General features: G+C 43.8%; 1 protein-coding gene across 3 annotated transcripts in view; it reads left to right on the top strand.

Moving 5' to 3' along the window:
* LOC146193257 (uncharacterized) overlaps window positions 1-20,675 on the top strand; it is an 88,521-nt gene extending 67,846 nt beyond the window's left edge. For 2 of the 3 annotated variants that reach the window (XM_084602631.1, XM_084602630.1), the window contains exons 7-9: window positions 3,005-3,219; window positions 4,472-4,666; window positions 20,206-20,675. In XM_084602631.1, coding sequence (XP_084458757.1) covers window positions 3,005-3,219; window positions 4,472-4,666; window positions 20,206-20,400 — 605 coding nt within the window. In that variant the 3' untranslated portion in view covers window positions 20,401-20,675. The remainder of the gene's footprint in view (window positions 1-3,004; window positions 3,220-4,471; window positions 4,667-20,205) is intronic. The other variant, XM_084602632.1, reaches the window with a different exon arrangement.
* Window positions 20,676-20,924: the final 249 nt, after the last annotated feature.

The following is a 20,924-nucleotide window of genomic DNA, read 5'->3' as shown; positions in this document are numbered from 1 at the left end:
TAAATATGGTGCTTTCTTGCTGATTTATAGTCTTCACACCGTCAGTCCCGGATTTAGAATGCAGCATTGAAGGATTTCAGCCCAACGCCGTTTCTGTTGCGAACCTCATTCTGATACCATTTTTAAGCGGTTGACACAATTTAATGCAGCTGCAATTATTTTAAACTTAAAGAAAATCTAGGTTCCGGACCTTATCAAATTTGTAAACAATTGCGGTACTCTCACAGAGGGTATGACTTAATAGCGTTTCACACACTCGGACATGTTCGCACTTCTTAATTTCTTGTTATTTTGCTTATCCACTTTATATTCATATTTTGTATTCAACGATACTTGAACAACTAAAATTTTTTTCTTTCCATTCTGCTAAGTTTAACACCTTTGAACGTATTTTAAATTTTATTTTTAAATAATGCAATTTATATTATACCAATTACATGATCTAACATTTTCAAATTGACACCAGCAAGCATTGCCTTTTCAATATCACCATTCTGACTCAACTACACTCTTTTTTAATATTTTTGTTTCTTTCATTTTTGGGGGCCAGGATCTGGAGCCCTCCGCTACGGCGTCTCATCACCTGAGCCGCTTAGGGACAAACCAGGAATACCTAATAACCATTTTATTTCCTAAATGAATAAAATGATTGCAATGGTTTAATTACGTCCTTATCGCCTATCATACAGAAATCAGTCGACAGTCAATACAACGAAAAATTATCATGATCAGATGTTTTTACGCAACCCATGATTAGTTCTGACACTCGGTGCCAACTCAGTTGCCAGCATTTCGACTAAGCTACCGCTTAATATTTAATTTTATTGCTCTCGGATCGTAGAATATATATGCCTACTCTGGTATAAGATTTAAGTTAGTTGTATGTAACAAACCTCCGGTCTTTAAAGAAAACAGTCGGCATTCATGTGGCTTGTACTTGCGGCCGCCCGGGAGACTGTCATCTCGCACTAATCATTCCTTTGCAGTGATGTCGTACGTGCCAAGAGTTGATGTATTTAAATTTTCGTTTCTGCCTAAAACAATCATTGAATGGAACAACCTTGACCGAAGCGTATTTGAAAAATTTTGTTGTTTAGAAACATTTTAAAAAGAGTTGAAAATCTGTTGTGCCGCTTAAATGTACGTTACCCACCCTGTAACAGCCCGGAAGGGCTAACAGTACTTGCAAATAAATAAATAAATACTACCCAATAACGCAAGAACTGCTTTTGCAGGTATGCGTTTATTTTGCTTAGGTCAACTCTGTTCACTAGTTAAGCAAGCAAAAAGGTATTTGCAGTCAGTGACATAAAACAAATCAACTGGGCTAATGCTATAAAGAAATTCACAAGGTGTCATTTTTTACTACAAGATACATGGGCAAACTTGCGGAGTTCAGCATTCATGTCCCATTTATCACACGAGTCAATAATCCTGCCAGTGTCATACTGCAGGCCGTCACGGTCAGCAGGATTAGTAACAGCTTTGTATAAAACATTCTTGAACGTTATCAATGTAAACAATATACATGCACAAATTGTATTTCTAAAAATAATAAGCCTAAAGTGGTCCTACAACAAACCTGTGCGGGAAAACTAGGAAACCTGTATTTAATCAGGGGCCAGGACTCCTCATTAAACAATAATCATTAAAGCTTGTTGCTCTGATTAGGCATGCTTTTGCCAACTTATCTATGTTTGTAAAGAACTGAAATTAGTTCAGTTTATTTTCTAGGAGTCAATTGTTTCAGATCACTGTACATAGCTTTCACTCTGCTTAATACAAAATTTCAGTCCACCTTGTGCACATAGTTCTCTTGACCGACTGATACAACCCGTTTGTACCCGCACCAGCTGTTTGGTACACGTGGGCACAGGCCTTGATTTCGCTGCTCATCAGTAGAACTGCAAAGAATGAAGCTTGTTTAATTGCGGGAAGATCTGCCACTATAGCCTTTATGACAATCTCGATAATAGTTTTGAAGGCGCTCGATTAGGGATATCGGTTAGCTTTCCTCTACAACCAAGTCCATAGACTCCTTTCTTGTGTCCTCAGCCTACACGCTTCGGTACATGCCCAATGTATTCAAGCTTTATGACGGTGTTATCTATATATATATATATTTGTGGTGTCATATATCCTGGCATGGGCATCGCCGTAGTTGCCTAGGTGCTTCAAGCATATTGGTGGTTGCGACCTCTCAAATATCTTGCACAAGCCAATCATCTCCTAATACTTGCACTACATTTGCGGTTAACATGCGATGAGGTATTCCTGGCTTTCGTTCCCGGAATGAAACACTTTTTGGACTTAAGCTACTTTTGGATTTATAGGCATTGGAGGGGATGTAGAGTGCTCTAAATCAATACCTTTTCCGTGTCATCAGAAATCACACACATCGTCGCTTCCCACCACACTACGAACTACTGCAGCAGCTACAACCGTTAATTCAGACACTACTGTGGGAGCTATGGATGCGAGCCGAGATGATATTATCTCGTAGGAGGAAAGACGCAGAGTGGGAGGCATGTCCATCACCTTACAGAATTTTGACTTATGTGCATGTCCTTTCCCCAACTGCCGCACTGCGTACACAAATCGAACGTTGTTTTGATTTGCATGCGCCACCTTTTTCGACCTGTCATATGAATTCTGGAAGCACCTCAGCACACAGCACCAATGAAAACAACATACCCCTTGAAGATACTGTTCTTCAAGGGGCAGTGCTGTATCCATAAATTTAAGGCGCTTGCCAGAAGAGTAACGAAAAAAGGCATAATAATGTCAAGATTTCTGTTCCCTTGCCACCTGGAATCCGGTACCAGGGATTCATACGTACTACCGGCTCTGAATAGCGAGCATTTCATTTGTCGTATCGTGCAAAGGAATATATTATTTCTGTTGAGACTCCTTGCACATCAAATCTTGCGCACCGGCGACACACAAATATGAGCTTGGCAACATTTTAACAATGTCCAATCCCTTTTCTGTGGCGTCTTTTCAGGCTTCTCTCTGCACGAAGAAGATGCGGAGGTACTTTCTCGCTGGGTGGCAAGCAGCCGGCAGGTGCATCGTGTGAACTTGAATCTGAGAGAAGGAGAGGAAATAAATGTTGTGGAAAAATTGTCACCTCATATGGACTCCAACTACACGCTCACATCGTTCACCGTGGATGAGAGTTTCTTGAATTGTGCACAAGGGCAGCATGTCGTCAACCTTGTAAGTGGGCGACGTTCTCTGAATACGTTTAAGGCGTAGCCTATTAGTAATTAATAATCACCTCAGGTCCGGGGATTCTATCACAGCTGCTGCAAGAAAGGTTAGCTTTAATAACCTATTTTACCTGTAATAAAGCAGTGGTTGCATATAAAATTAACACCTTAAAACTATGCACCCTTTGACCTTTAACAAAAGTTTTAGACACCATCCACGTTTTAAGCAAAATGTGTACCTAATCGATTCTTACAAACCTGACAGTAGTCAAAACTAAAAATAAAAAGAGAATGATTCGGTAAGATCATTGCGATTGTCATTGTCCTACTTTGTGATGCATTTTGCCTTTCTGTTAATCAGTGTTTGCTAGTAGTGCCTGCGTGCGAACGTAAGGCAAGTTCAAACAAAGTACCTGAGAAAGCCTCCAGTACCTCTTGCTGCTATGCTGCAGTCACCACGACATCATGGCTTAGAGCAATGCTACTAGAAAAACCTCATAAATTGAGAAGATATAATCAAAATTGGCCCAGAAAAGTGCCTGGTACTGTCTTCACTGAGCTCGCAAGTCTTGCAGTGCAAATTTGAATGTGCTGTCTCAAAATTTAAAAAAATTTATTTGCAATCGTGTTTCAATACTGACATATGGTTGCGTCTCGGGTCAGAAGTAAGCACCACCAAAATGAAAAAAAAAAATATTTGCGGTTGATAATGCAGTCTACATAACATAGATCTGCTATTTCGACACTGTTCATCCCTTCACTCTTTCTTGTAATAATTTTTGAAGTGTTCCTCATTCCTCATAATATACATAATAACGTGCGTGGCGCATTCTGAGAAGACATTATTGTATTGTTTATCACCAAGGTTTGCTGTACTTTTGAGTATCGCACTTTTACTCGCAAATGCACAACTCGTTTCCCATAAAGTGTTGAGTAACAGTAATCATAGCCAAAGGATTCGAACGCACGAGTAGCAGAATAACGGTTCAAAATCTAGTGACAATCCCATGGCTTGCACGTAGGAGTTGAAGCTTTAAATTGTTTTGAATACATCAGAAACTTGCCCTTGGAATATTATGGAAAATGATTACGTTTGAGTTGCCATGTGCTATCCTTTACCTACTCACTCAGCGTCAATTTTCCCGTGCAGGACCCCAGCACAATAGCGTGCTTGCTGCCTTAAGATAAAAATTTACCGCCAACAATGGTGTAGCGTTCCGAGTTTGAGCCTGCATCTAAAACAGACGCATTCTGTGCAGGTGCGGCGCAACTACGGGCTATTGCAGAGCGCAGCTCATTTTGCTCTCGGCAACTCAGTCAAGCGTGCAGCGGCATCTTTCGAAATGGTGTCAATGCATCCGCTTCTTCCAAGTGAAGTGCAGCGCATTGGATCTGTGGATGAAAGTGGTGCCAGGGACCGCATTCACGAAAGCGTGAGCCGCGTTCGCAATGAGGTAAGAATTCTGCAATAAATGTGCTTCTGGATGTCAGTCAGTAGCCGTTATGTCAAATATAGCGTTATACGGCTGTGCAACATCAAAAGTGGGGGGAGTTTTGTCTAACTAAACGTCGACCTAGAAATATGCTGCCACGACTGTTACACGGCCTGAAGTATCTTGTGAGATTTACTGTCGCTAAATATTAACCAAGAATATCTGATGTAAAGACTAGCACAGCTTCAAGTTTCTGGAGATTTACCCTTAAGAAACCTTTAACAAGATGATATGGTGTCGGTACTGTTACACAGCTTCTGTCACGAATCCTCTGGTGCGGTCTGTACTTAACCGTCACCGCTATCGCTTAAGCATATCCAGTACCTGAATATTATATAATCTTAATTACGTTATAAGGAGGTAACCATCATATATCGTTCACCTTGTTCTAGGGCAAATGCATAAGGCAGGCAAAAACGAGTTTGTTAGAATAAGTCCTCCAGATAAATGGCGTTCATATTCGTGGAGCTATGAGGCCATAATTGTGTTGAAAACGTTCATAGAATTATGATAATAGGCATATTTGTCGAAACTAAAAAAATGCATGAACGTTCAGCATTACACTTCCCTTATTCAACTAGGCTACTTTCAGTCCAGAGAGGCCCTTTGTTTTCTTTCATTGACGTTTATTGCATTTCATAAGTTCTTCCCCAAATATTTTCACTCCGTAGTAACATTTGTTTTCGTCAGTTTATACTGCACCAGCAATAAAGTTTCAATTTACAACACTAATTCTCTTCGTCTGACCACAAGACCACCTGTCTACTGACAAAATTCATTCTACCTCGCGTACGGTGCTACAATAGTTACCTCATCTATGTAGCGGACAGCAATTTACCCATCGTCGCTGCTCAGGAATATTTTCTTTCGGTTCACAAGGTTCTCGGTTCTGAAATCTATGTCGCCATATATGGTGGCTGTTTTGGAATACAGTTCTGTGTTATGATACAAAATTAAGCAGCCTGTTTCCTTGAGATGACTGATTAGCACAACACATTTGCATAATAAATGAAGAAATTGGATAAGAATGAAAAAGTTAAGCTTCTGCTGGAAGTTTCTCTACTTTTTTAATTGCCCTGCAGCTTGACAAAATCGTTTTTATTATTTAACTGTTGTGCCTGGGTTCCTCCAGTTGCGTCGATAAACTTTGAAATTTTCGTGGTAACGATTCGTTACCTTCAGCTCTCATACGTTATACCATTTCTTTCAACCTCTGCTTTATTAGTAATTAAACTAATAAAAAAGGTACAGCGGGAACACCCAAGCAACAGCGTAAGGAAAAACATGAAGTGAATTGCGGCGCCTATGGCTCAGTGTAACCTCATGACAAATAGCTCCTGGAAAGAAAGGCGGAATATCTATCACACTTGCTTCTCTGGACACCTAGACTCCGCCGAAAGGGAGGGGAGGAGAATGTAGAGAAAGTTTAAAGAGGGAGAGAAGCCACAGTGCAGGGCTACGGAGTAATTTCGACCACCAGGGGATCTTTAACGTGCCCTGACATCGCACACCACACGGACGCCTCTTCTTTTCCCCTCCTTTAAAACACAGCAGCCAGAGGACGGGATCGTGAACATATGGCAACGCGGAAAATAATGATTGAATTAATAGAGTGCATATCAATTTATCTCTCACAAATCTTACCGGCGGTTGCATATAAATAGCGACACGTGCACAAACGCATCATCATGTACATTACCAAAAACAATTTCCCGCGCGACAGTTGCATGGCGATACACTTCTTCTATGAACGCTATTTGCGGTTTTTCACGTAAGTCACCACCACATTGAGAGCCACAAACCTTCGGCAACCACACACAAACATCCGTACAACATATAACACCTTCCGAACGGATAGTCCAGGCCAGCAGACTGTCAGGAGGCGTCGCAGTAATAACACAAAGCGACGTCCCTGCCACTGAAATATCCCTGAAATCAAACTTTGAACGTGTAGTAGTAAACATCATAAATTATAAAGCACTATCCATATTTTCTGTGCATATAACCCCGCCCCCCCCCCCCTCAGTGTAAACATTCACGATTTTGAATGCCTCACTAAACACCCCCCCCCCCCTCCTCAATGTAACCATTCACGATTTTGAATGCCTCACTAAACAGTAACCGGAGAGATATGTGATGAATGGGGATTCTAAAGCTCTTCTCTCTTCTGGGGGAGTGAACACATTGGCACAAGAGGTCAAATTATGGGGGATTTTATAATATCAAATGACACATGTCTTTGAAACATAGGCAAGGCCACATATGGCTGCCCCAGCCCAGTCAAAAGAAGCTGTCTTGATCTAGCCTTCTTACCACCATCCATTTTTAACTATTTTAAATCGGATGTTTTAGATGACCTTAAGGGGAGTGACCATTTACCTTCCATTTAAGAGTAATCATCTATACCCATCATCTCAAGGAGGCCATGATGATTGAAGCTTCACCTCATTGATGGGGCAGTTTAAAAACCAAATTCCACATTAGGAGAACAGTACTCTAGAGAATTAACTATAGAAGGAATAAATGAAAGGTTTTGTACATGCACAATATCAGCAGCTTTAGTAGCCAATCCACCGAGCACACACACAAACAAAAAGCACAAGGCACGTTGAACGGTGGAATGTAAAGCAGGAAAAAAGATACCGAACAAGACATGTGGCATCCACCGCAGATATCCCACTGCAGAAAACCTGATCAAATTTAGAAAGGCTAGAGCTAGAGCGATATACGTCCGGAGGAGCAAATAAAAAATATCATGCCATAAAGATGTATTTTCCAGCTCTATATCCTCAAAGAAGATGCGGGAACAGGTCCGAAAGTTCAGTGGCAATTATACCCAAGTCGCGCTTTTTAGGATGACGACGCTCGATGTACAAGCAACAATAGATCAGACAAACATTTTAGGTGAACATTTCTCTAAAGTTTCGAGCTTTTCATATTTAAAAATGCAAGACATTGGCGGAAAAACAGAAACTTTGTTTTCGTGCAATCAAAAATTAAGAATACAACAAGCCAATTGCATTACAAGAATTAAATGGAGTGTTATCCTATAGTAAAAATACTGCACCAGGCCCAGACAACGTACATTAGGTTATGCTTGCTCTATGTCTGAAAATGCCGTAGAGGCCCTGCTGATTGTTTTATATTCAAATACGCACAACTGGAGTCATACCTGACGCATGACAAAATCACTATAGTACCCTTTTTGAAACCTCGAAAACCCCCTACAAACCCTGGCTATTACATGCCAATGGCCTTAACTAGCTGCATAACAAACTCTTTTAAAAGCGGAGCAAACTGCCTACTCACCTTCGTTCTTCAGTCAGTTCAACTGCTGTATGTACATCAGTGCAGGTTTCAAATGGCACCTTCAACAACTGATCGCCTGCTGATCACCTGGTCTGCCTTGAGAACACAGTCAGGGAAGTGTTCATCAACAAATCGCATTGTATCAGAGTCTTCTTCGATCTAGAGAAGGCCTACAATACTACATAGAGGTTCGGTACTCTCTGAGATCTAGCACAGCTAGGTATCCATGGCAGGATGCTGAACTGCTTTGGCGATTTCATAGCTATCCGTACATATATATAGTTTCTCTAGGCACAACATTCTTCATGCCATTCAGGCAACAGAACTTTGTACCCCAAGATGCATTAATTCCATAGCTAAAGTAATTCCGAACTCCATATTGTATTCCTTCTTTGTAGATGGTCTCCAAATAGCATGTGCTTCCTCTGCAAGCGACAAATACAGTGACTATAAACAAGCTATCCACATGGGAGGACAAAAAAAAAATTTGGAGGACGCTTAAGCTTCGCCTTCAAGAGTGGAACGCGATAGCGTTATTACATCGCAGGGGACGCTTTCCCAGCAGAAGCGCCACGGCGCAGCGATCACGTCAGAGGCGTCCGGCATCAGACGCTGCACCTAGCAATCGCGCTGTGAGCGGCAAGAGGAGCCGCGTCGCCTAAACACCGCTGGTCGAGTGACGCACGCTGGATGTTGGAAGGGGAGAGAGCGGGAAAACTTATTAAACGCAAGGGTATTGGGGCATCCTCGCACCGGTACCCGCGCGGCCCGAAGGGGAGAAGCGGGTGAGCAAAGATAGTGATCTAAAGAAAGGAAAGACGCTTGATTTTACAACCCATGAGGGTGCACGGCGAAACGTCAGGGGCGAGTGGCGCGCCACGTGTCGGGGCAGCGCCGCACAGGGAAGTTTCTTTTTATTTATGTAGTGCATGCCGGGATTTATCGCTCACTGCCAACACCACCGACGACACCGGCTTTTCTGCGACACGAGCTCCTTAACGCTACCGCGTTAAAACGGATTCAAATTCTCTCGACAAAAAGCGGTCGCCGTTCTGTTCTCACTAAACCGAGGTTTACAAACTGATCCTACATTTTACTTGAAGCAAACCGCACTACCTCTCAAACAAGAACCTAATTTTTTAGCAGGCATTTTTAAAAAATAATAATTTTTTAACACATATAAACAAATGACGAGAATAGTATCCCAGGCCCTCGATGTTTTGAAACTGCTCTAAAGAAAACGCGGATGGTCTGATAGGGCATGTCTGTTACAAATGTATGTTTTGAAACTGCTCGTAAGAAATCGCCGATAGTCCGATAGGGCATGTCTGTTACAAATTTGTTGTTCTTTATTACGCTATAAGATGGACTGCGGTGGCATAGTATACGGCTCGGCAAGACCATCCAACTCAAACCGACCAGATCCAGTTTCTAATCTCTGTTTACGGTTATCATCCGGTGCGTACAGAAAGCCCGCACTAGCAGCCTCTATGCAGAGGCCAATGAATCCTCCTTAGATGGTTGAAGAAAGGCACTACCTTGTACATACATCCTCCAAATCAGCTCTTAGTCTAGACATCTTTTTCACTTTATAGCTACAAAATGCCCATCCTGAATTCTTTTAGGTAACAAGCCCCACGCTAAAAAACATGCCCCTGCGATTCAAAGAAAAATACCGTCACCTGGACATAATGAGTCAAATGCCACGCATTGCCACGAGGAATCAATCGCTACCACTATGGTAACCCTCCCAGCAGTTTTCGATCTCACACTAACGCAATTCCAGAAAGTACACACACCACATGAGCATATATTACAAGAATATCTCACACAAAAGAAAAATATAAAAATACGTCGTATTTTATAGATATTTATAAAACAATGGGCAGTCTCCTAGCTCTACTATGTCTAAATATACGTAGCATAAAGCGTATAGCGCCCGCGGCAGTGCTCTCTAGGAAGATTCAGCCTTCCGAGCCTCTTTCGCGGCCGCTCTGGGAAAGCGTCTTGTGACGGTACATCGCGCGCCCCCTGTCGAACACAACCAGCATCTCATTGAACGCATTAAAGTTCACCGGCGTTCTATAATTCGTCTACAGGAAAGAAAAGGCGCAGTATCCGTCAATCGCGGAATCCGGCTTTCATTCTCACTGTAGACAAGACGAATTATGAAGAGCGTTTCACGATCCGGGGCGTGGCGTGGGGACAAAGACGCTGTTCCCAGCGGTTGCGTTTCTCAATGTTCTCCGAACAAAGGCTTCAATCGGCCTCTGGCCGAGTTACTTCTCAACCTAATTTCAGCAGTAATGACTACTGTATTGTTTTTTTCCCGTCTCCCAACTGATAAGCAGGTCGCGGACTCCGTTTGCTGGCATGCGAAGCTTGTCAGGCGTCCGTACCGGGCACAAGACTTCGGAGACTTCATTCGGAAGATTGTGACTTCAAGAAAATTGGTTCAATTGGCCAAATTCAAATGCCCTTGTATTCATGGTCACCTGCAAATCGACACAATCAAAAGAGAAATTGGTGGCACAATCAAAAGAGAAAGGCCCACTGTCCACCCTCCGGTCGAAAAGATTTTCTTCCTCGGTGTCTGTGAAACGTCGCCCTCAGAACAGAACTTGAGGTTCTTGATCGCCCTCAGAACAGAAGGCCGCAAAATGTTTTTGAAAAGAGTTACTAATACCGCAGTTACAGCCACCGCAACCTCCCGATTCTGTCGTGTTTCTCTCCTCCCGTTTCCTCGCAAAGGTTTTTCACTCTACTGCCCTGCCGCCTAGCCTCCGCAAGACAAATTCCCCTTCCTCCTCCGCGTTTGGCGGGAGATGGCGCGTGCACTCCGCCTGCCACGCGCCGTTGGATTCAGTCCGGCCGTGACGAGGGAAAAGCGCTCAGCGAGCGATAGGCACCCATCCTTCACCCTTAGACAGCGAGACGGACCAATGGACGTCGTTTTCGACAAATATGTCGTAGCTGCGGCCCGACGAACATCAATGTCCGTCCTCTCCCCCGCAACATGCACCCAAAATACCACAAGGAGAGACGGGAGAAGAGGGCAAAAACACTGATTAAAAGAGCAAAAGAATTCAGAGTAAAAGAAGTTGCCTACGTAGATGCTGCAAGCGGCTGATCAGGGGCGGCAGTTGCCGCGGTAGTCGATGGTAGCGGCGCACCAATCGTCTCCGCCACCATCCGAAGCAGAAACATAGAACCGGCAGAAGAGGTCGCAATAGCACTCGCTTGTGTCGAAACGAAGGCTAGATTGATCTTTAGCGACAGTAAAACTGCTCTCTGGAATATCGGAAAAGGCAGGATCTCGCAAGAAGCCGCCCGAATTCTAACAGCTGTAGCTAAAATCGATCGCAAAATCATCCTAATTTGGGTCCCAGCACACACGTCCGTCCCCGGCAACGAGGCGGCCCATGATTTAGCCCGAGATCTTTACTTCCAGGCAAACGCGAAGCCACCCGACTGCCAGGCGATGGACGAACGTTTGCAAACCTATAAATAAATAATCGAAAATTATAGATTAAGAAGACGTCTGATGCCGTCACCGGATCCTAGCTTAAATAATAAAGAGGCCATAGTCTGGCGGCGATTACAAGCCGGAAATTTCCCGAACCCTGTCTGGTTGCTTCACACCAAGATAGATGAGAACAAAAATGATAAATGTAAAGCCTGCGAAGCGAAGGGGACCCTCGGCCATATACTTTGGTAATGCCCTCAGTCTCCGGGCGCTAGGGACAACATTAAAAGTAGAGAAGCCTGAGTAACCCTGCTGCGAAGCGACGTCTCCGCTGACATGCAAATACCCGTCCGCCTTGCGGCTGAGGCCGCGAATAACCAATGTATATTCGCCAATCTTTAGTCGCGGAGGTTCCAACCCCCGTTCCTCAGGCCTGCGTGCCAGGAGCGGGGAGTAGGGGGCCTCCTAATTCGGTGGAAATTAAATTTTAATCAATCGACGAGCCAGCGCATGGAAGAAGGAAGCTGGCTTCCCGAAGGAGAACATGAGAGAGCTTTGATTTGTATTTTCATTGCTTTGCAGCACGCGTGTCACTGTAACATTTTCCACAGACTATCTCCGGTACCTGATAGAAACACTGGGCTCCATTGCTTAGAAGGTGCTTCTCTAGACAGTGGCCCTTTAAGGACCGTCGCTGTGGCGTCGTGGTCAGTTCAGGCGTTCAGTCGTGTCCGACTCTTCGTGACCCTATGGACCATGTCACGCCACACTTTCCGGTCTCTCACTATCTTCTTAACATCACATAGCTTCATCTGCAATGCCTCGAGAATGCCATCTAACCATCGCGTTCGCTGCCTACCCCTTCTCCGGCGACCCTCAACCTTTCCCAACATCAAATCTTTCTCCAGCGACTCCTCTCTTCTCATCAGATGACCAAAGTAGCTGAGCTTTAACTTTAGAATTTGACCCTCCAATGAGCAGTCAGGGTTTATGGTCGACAATATCGACTGATTTGATCTTCTGGCAGTCCAAGGAACTCTTAAGAGTCTTCGCCAGCACCACATTTCAAACGCGTCAATTCTTCGGCGGTCAGCCTTTTTCACAGTCCAACTCTCGCATCCATACATCACAACTGGAAAGACCATAGCACGGGTTATACGGATCTTGGTTGGCAGACTAATGTCTCTGCTCTTTACTAGGCGGTCAAGGCTAACCATTGCTCTCTTTCCCAGAAGCAGGCGTCTCCTAATTTCATGGCTGCAGTCTCCTTCCGAGGTAATCTTGGCGCCCAAGAACAGAAAATCTGTCACAGCTTCCACTTCTTGTCCATTGATGCTCCAGGACTTGACAGGGCAAGACGCCATGATCTTCGTCTTTTTAATGTTCAGTTTAAGCCCAAACTTCTCACTCTCTTCTTGTACGCGCATCAGAAGTCTCTTGAGATCCAATTCACTTTCTGCCATTAAAGTGGTATCATCCGCATATCTAAGGTTGTTGATGCGTTTTCCAGCGATCTTCACTCCAGCTGAAGACTCGTCCAGACCGGCCTTCCTCATGATGCACTCTGCATATAGGTTAAATAGGCAGGGCGACAGTATGCAGCCTTGCCTCGCCCCTTTCTCAATCGGAAACCAATCAGTAAGACCATGCCCAGTTCTGACTGTGGCCTCTTGCCCTTCATAAAGGTTCCTGAGGAGACAGATGAGGTGAATTGGAACTCCCATCTCTTGGAGAGCTTGCCACAATCTGCTGTGATCTACGCAGTCAAACGCTTTCGCATAATCAATAAAGCAGAAGTAAATTGGTTTCTGGAACTCTCTTGCTTTTTCCATGATCCAGCGAAGGTTGGCAATTTGGTCTCTAGTTCCTCTGCCCTTGCGAAACCCAGCTTGCACGTCCGGAAGCTCCCGATCCACATACTGCTGCAGCATACCTTGCAGGATTTTTAACATCACCTTGCTAGCATGCGAAATAAGCGCGATCGTGCGGTAGTTGGAACAATCTTTGGCACTGCCTTTCTTTGGAATGGGGATGTAAACTGACCTCCTCCAATCTTGTGGCCACTGCAGGGTTTCCAAATCTTTTGACATAATGTATGCAGTGTGTTAACAGCGTCGTGGTTGAGGTTTTGAAGCAACTCAGCTGGAATACCATCAATTCCGCTAGCTTTGTTCTTAGCAAGGCTGGCTAAGGCCCATTCAACTTCACTCTTCAGGATGCCCGGCTCGAGATCAGTAATCACAACCGTCCTATGTTGGGTTTGCACATCCGGGTCCTTCTTGTACAGTTCTTCTGTGTATTCCTGCCACCTCTTCTTTATCTCTGAGGCTTCAGTGAGGTCCTTGCCTCGTTTGTCCTTTATCACGCCCAGCTTAGCACAGAAGCTTCCTTTGATATCTTTGATTGTCTTGTACAGAGCTCTTGTGTTCCTTAATTGGCTGTTGTCCTCAACTGCTTGACACTGTATGTTCAAGAAGGCATTCTTATCTCTCCTTGCTATTTTCTGAAAATCCGCATTGAGAACCTTGTATCTTTCTCTTTCCCCCATACCTTTTGCCATCCTCCTTTCCTCAGCTATTTGCAAAGCCTCTTCAGATAACCAGTTTGCTTTTTTGCATTTCTTTTGCTTTGGAACTACCTTAGTAGCAACTTCTTGTATTATATCATGAACATCAGAACACGAACTTCTGTGGCTTAATAAGCTTTTGGAAGGCGCCTTTATACGTGAGGCACTGCAGGCGTACGTGAAGGTCACTTCGATTTCGACGGAAAACTAGAAAGTGGCGCAAATGGAAGATTTGAGAACGCTAAACCGGAATGTTGTGTCTCTCACTAAATGAGTCGGAGTTGGCGACGTCCTCCATGTGCTGTCTATTTGTGGTATCAGAGCCTTGTTTTAAAACCATGCAGGCCACCGCTATGCCTTGGGTGTAGCCGTGTTAGCCGCATTCGTAGGCACTGCCGTATGCGGCATTGTGAGGACTGCCGACATATCGGTCACACCACAGAAGAGTGCGTCGTTACCTATGCGAATAAGCTGCTGCATCGTGTGTGACCTCCCAACGACGCTCTACAAAAGCACATAATGGGCACCACGAAAGTACTTGACGCGGCTGGTGTCCTTTCAGCCGCTACTGTGGACACGGATTCCACAGCTAACACATCGGTTGTTCCTCAGGCTGGCTCAAAGGACAACGAGGAGAAAGTGGAAGAACGTGAGACCCTACCTCAATATGAGACGGCAAATCCAGCTCACGGTAGGGAGCCTGCCACCTGCTCCGATTCTACCAAAGACGCCGCCCCTGTTACTCCAGCCCCTAAGGTCAATGCTGATGAAGAGCTTGCTGGTCATGCCACTCTACCTCAGGCCACTCTGCCTGCAACTGAGGCCATCCCCCAGGTTATAGAGCATCTTCATAGCGCCGGGCACATTGCGCATCTGACTGAACTGAAGATGGTGATCCGGTAAGCGTGAAGCATCGCCGCCGCCGGCGTAAGTCGAAAGATAAGGCGAAGTGCCAACGTACTCGTTTCCGCAGTCGTGGCGGAGGTCCGCCGGGTGCGTCTCAGTCTCCGGAGAGATAAATACAAGCCTAGTTAGCATTTGCGTGGTTACCATGGCGACCCCTGAGGAGCTAGTGTTTGGAACGCTGAATCTGTGAGGCCTTAGATTTAATCAGAAGCAGGTACAACTTCGCCGACTTTTCAGCACCAGGCGGCTTCATTTTGTCGCCGTCCAGGAAACAAAGATTGAGAGTGAACAGGATACAGAGAGGGCACTAGGACCCTTTTTGTCTGATTACAATGTTATTTTGACGCATGCGGTTTGTGTTTTTCGGTGGGTTGCTTCTTGTTTTTGCGAAAGGTTCTCCCTTATTCCGCGTTATCTTACTATTCGGACTCTGAAGGGCGGCTAATAAGCCGGGAGTGTTTGCTCCACAAGAAGCCATGGAGACTTATCAATATTTATGCCTTCAATAGTGCAGCTGAGCGTGTTGATATGTTCGAAGGCAATGCAAACCTCCTAGATTGCGATAAGAATGTTGGGCTAATGGGAGACTTTAAATGTGTATGTTACATGAAAGATTGTGCCGTCCCTGGAGCAGATAGAGAAGTGGTGAAGTGTTGTCGCGTGTTATAGATGATTCATGCCCCATTGATATTGTTCCTTGCCCCTAGAGGCAAGGAACAATAATTTCAGAGATATCATTACTGAGTGCGCGGTAGAAGTAGGCGGTAGGATAATTAGATAAGATACCGGTAAGCAGTCTAAGGAGACGAAAGATTTGATTAAGAAACGCCAGAGTATGAAAGCTTCCAATCCAACAGACCAGATCGAATTGGCCGAGATATCAAAGCTAATCAATAAGTGCAAGGTGGCCGATATAAGGAAGTATAACACGGAGAAAATTGAGCATGCTGTAAAGAACGGGGGAAGCTTTAAAGCGGTAAAGAGAAATTGGGCATAGGCAAAAACCAGATGTATGCGATAAGGGACAAGGCGGGCAACGTCATCACGAATATGGACAAGATAGTCAAAGTAGCCGAGGAGTTCTATACAGATCTCTGCAGTAGCCAAAGTAGTCAGGACCGTAAAGAGATTGGCGGTAGAGAAAAACAGTCAGACGTTCCACTAGTGACGAAAAACGAGGTCAAGAAAGCATTAGAAACTATGAAAAGGGGGAAATCAGCTAGATAAGATCAGATAACTATAGATTTGCTGAAGGACTGGGGGGATATTGTGTTTGAAAAAGTGGCCACACAGTATGCGCAGTGCCTGGTGTCATCGACGGTACCGGAACCATGGAAGAATGCAAACATTATCCTCATTCATAAGAAAGGGGACTCTAAGGGCCTTAAAAATTGCAGACCAATCAGCTTACTGTCTGTTACGTATAGGGTATTTACTAAGGTAATCGCTAACAGAATCCGGACAACCTTAGACTGCAATCACGCAAAAGATCAAGCAGGTTTTCGGAAACAGTACTCTACTATCGATCATATCCATACCATCAATCAGGTGACAGAGAAATGCTCGGAATATAAACAGCCCTTATACATAGCATTTATTGATTACGAAAAAGCATTTGACTCAGTTGAAACCTTTGCGGTGATGCAGGCATTGCGAAATAAGGGGGTAGACGAGCCGTATGTGAAAGTGCTGGAAGATATATATAGTGGCTGCAACCATGCACAGCAACCATAGTTCTGCATAAAAACAGTAGCAAAATTCCCATAAAGAAAGGTGTTAGGTAAGGAGACACAATCTCCCCAGTACTATTCACAGCTGCTTAGAGGAAGTATTCAGAGACTTGGATTGGGAACAGTTAGGAATAAGGGTAGATGGAGAATACCACAGTAAGCTGCGATTTGCTGATGGCATTAACTTGCTAAGCAACTGCAAATAATGATTGGTGACCTAGACAGGAAAGTAGAAAGGTAGGCTTGAAAATCAATATGCAGAAGACTAACAGCCTCGGGAAGGAACAGCAGTTGACATTAGATAGCGAAGCGCTGGAAGTAGTAGGCGAATATGTCTACTTAGGACAGGTAGTAACCGCAGATCTGGACCATGAAAAGAAAATAACAAGAAGAATAACATTGGGATGGAGCGCATTTGGCAAGCACTCGCAGATTATGACTTGCAGCTTACCGGAATCACTCAAGAGGAAAGTATACAACAGTTGCATCTTACCTGTACTCACTTATGGGGCTGAAACGTGGAGGCTAACCAAAAGGGTTCTACTTAAGTTTAGGACAACTCACAGGGCTATGGAACGAAAAATAGTAGGGGCAACTTTAGGAGATAGGAAGCGTGCCGAGTTGGTCAGAGAAATAACTCGAGTTACCGACATTCTAGTGGAAATTAAGAAGAAAGGGACATGGGCAGGACATGTAGTGCGAAGAGAGGATAACCGATGGTCGCTTAGGGTAACAAACTGGATTCCAAGGGAAGGAAAGCGTAGAATTTGAATTTAAAGGAGTTGAAGGAAAACTTCTAATTCTGTCTGAAATGTCTCATTCCCATATCTGCCTACAGTTCTCCTTCAAGGAATGCTGACCAGCTTTCAGAACGGCTTGGAAATTATACTTTCGGTCTACCCTTAGTCGCTCGTTATAGCTGTCGCCGAAACTCTCCTGACACAAACGAACGCCCAAAGAAACCGAAAAGGAAGAAATCTGAATGATCCTTGCAACAGGAATTACCTCCCAACTGCAGAAAGCTTCTCAGAATGCGAATAATGTTTCGAACGAGTTAAGGCCACCTATCGTTATTACGAGGAGCTAGTTGGCAAGGCAATTAACTGAAGACATAAAACTGCGCAGGAGACAGGATACAAAAAACAGGCAAACAGGACGACCGAACACAGAGTTAGGAGCCTTTCTAACTTTGCCCTCGTTTCTCATGTAAGCTGACAGATGAGAGAGGGCGTAGGAAAAAGACTCCATTCTTTGTCAGCACCTCCTCTGGCTGTGTCCTGCGAACGCTGTGCATAACAAACGGTTCTGTGAAAGCTGTGCATGAAGTTTCCTATGTTGCGCGATTGTTTTATTGCTTGATTGATAAAATTAATTATTCCGGTAGAGTGTAGCCTATATGAAAGCACTACTAAAATACTGCATTTTATTTGTCATCTTGTGATACCCATCTTCATCGTAAAGGCCCTATTTGTAACAGTCAATATGCTCTTCTATGTGCTAACATATGAGTCATTGGAATTCTTCTTTACAGACAAAGATGATTTTAGCACGTCTGTAACATTTCAGTATGAGCTAGGTCGAGGGGCAAGGCGATTATAGAATCAGTTTCTCTAGTCTAATCCACGTTCCATACTTAAACAACTCTGCAGTACCTGTCCATGTTACGACCAAGTTAACACCTTACCGCATAGTGTATCATATATGTACATTTGTGCCAAAGTGTTCTGAACAGCAACAAAAGAAATGATGGCTATTAGTACCACAGAGTTCTAATGTCTGGAACCCATGTGTGCAGTACGTGAGTCTTCACAATGTAGTGTTTACATGCTTTAACTACAAATGTGCAAGGAGATAGCATTTTTTTATTTTTTGCAGAATTAAATACATAGTCGGAACATTTCTACTTTCTGACTGGAAGCAGCGCTTTAGTAAAAAATTAGGATAACATTGGGTTTTACTTTGTCTTTATACAGCATAATCAGTACAATAATCATTAAAAATGATATTCAGTAAGGGTATTTGCTGGCGTATCAGATATGATACAGTATGCGTTTAGGGGTAATTTTTGTCACTTTATGATGTTCCATAATTTCTTAAGCGAGAAATCTATTCCCTGCACTTAAATGATTTTGCATACTTTATAGAGTTCAGATATACTTCCCCTTCATATTTGGTTACTGATTCTGGTCACATTTGTGGTATTCATTGCATGGCAGTCCCGAAAGTAGGATCATCGCTCACTCATCACCCTGTGGTAGCCGCAGAGAAACTACACTAGAGATCACTATAAAGTGCACTCAGTACCAAGGAAGAAGACAACAATTTCTAGTTGGTAGAAAGAATAAACATATCGCTAAGGTATTCAAGAAGGACTTTTTGTTGGGCTAGCGCTTGTCCGTGTCTTCTTTCTTGTGAATGTGTCGTTAGCGCTTTGTCCTTTGTTAAAAAATCGCTAAGTTCTTCCTTTGAAAAAGCTTTGCAGGAAATGCCACAGTTGAAGATGGCCGCCATCTGCTACAGTCATACTTTTCTTAGATACAGTCTGTTTGGGACTCTTAAAATGTTTTGTCATGAAATTGCCGTTTGGTAATCAATAATGTAATACTCGTTCAGTTCGATCCGCCTATGGGCAATTTAATATTTTCACCAAAAATACCCCTTATCTGTGGTGTACCATATATGATTCACGAGTTTGTGTCAAAACAAAGGTTGATATAGGCACTTGCATTATGAATGTAGCACACTGTAATTTTCAGAGCAGAAAAAAACTTCATGCAGCAAGGGGTTAACGGTTTATTCCTAATCTCTTAAGTCGACATTCCGAGGTAGGTTTTTATTCCAAACATTTATTTAAAACCAAATTGGCATCGGTTATTGAAGCCATATGAGGTCCTGAAACTGTCAGAGATATTTGTGGCAAATATGTACGTGAATTCCGCTTCGATTGCTCAGTGGTAAGCACGATGGACTCTTGAGCCGGGGGAACACTCTTCGATCCGTGTCGCGGCAGCTGTAATTTCGTGAAGGTGCACGCAGGACGCCAGTGTATGTCAGTGCGTATTACAGAACGCCAGGTAGTCCGAAGCATCCAAGCCCTGCACTACAACGACCTTTATGAGTCTCCAAGGCATGTTAAAACACGTAATCATCCAAAGCAATCAATGTATGCAAAGAACTGCGAGATGATTGGCTTGTAATGTTTTGAAGTCACTGACTTGGCATGTCTTAAGGATTATAATTTGTGTTATATGCTTCTGCCAAGATCTAATTCTGACCTTACCATCAGTTTAATACATTCCCATATAGTAAAACATGCAAACCACATAAGATATCTATTAACATCGTCACATTTAGCACCCGGCCAGCGGCATGTAACGCGGTACGCTGAACTCTTTTAAGGCATGCTAGCGAGAACTATCTGGGCCCGTTATAATGTTATTCGTATATTGTTTTCCTGTGAATGCAACAGACGCTTGGACATATGATTGCTTATATAGTGTCATTTTTTCTTCTGGTCACATAGTTTTGGAGTCTGGCTGGCATTGTACGCAAGCAACTTGTCTGCAATCCTTCACCCCAACCTGAAGATAGTACCGTGTGTTCTGGGCAGCCTCCCCAGCTGGACGAACTTGGCCCCTACATGCTGGCTCACATCCGTTCCTTCCTCAAGATCAGCGAGATCATGGATGACGAAGACAAGGATGATGAAGGCGATTAAATGTGGTCAAAAGCGCCAATGGCGGCATGTATTAAGAGGGGAACGGCATCGCACGTCATTTGGGCAAAAAGCCACGCAGGACTGATTAGGAAAGCACTCATTAGCACCCATATTCACGCAGAAATTGGCGTGTTGACACATTGTTCAACTAGCTTTTTAACCGCGGAAGAAAATTCTGGACATTAAACATATGGCTTCCTTTTTAGCTTCTTAGAACAGCCACGTAATGGCTTCGCTAAACAAACATTGAAGGCAAATAAACTGGCATCCATCAACATGACAACGTGGCTTCTGGTCTTTCTTGCGAAAGCATTCACCCCGCCGATTCCAAGCGGCATCCCGGACCGAAATCTGCAGACCTAAATGGAATTGCTGTGGCAAGCCTTCCTTAGATTTACCACGATACACAGATAATTTATGCCCTCACAGTCTATTATATCATTACAAAATGAAGACTGAGGCAATAGAGCGCTTTTCTCAGTATTTTCCCGTGAGTTGAAAAAACCCTATATACTGGTTCGCGG

The sequence above is a fragment of the Amblyomma maculatum genome, chromosome 4, assembly GCF_055883805.1.
Source record: "Amblyomma maculatum isolate TAMU_Amacu chromosome 4, ASM5588380v1, whole genome shotgun sequence".
In the NCBI taxonomy this organism is placed as follows: domain Eukaryota; kingdom Metazoa; phylum Arthropoda; class Arachnida; order Ixodida; family Ixodidae; genus Amblyomma; species Amblyomma maculatum.
Note: the sequence above shows the minus strand (reverse complement) of the source record. Positions and strands in the feature narration are given on the sequence as shown.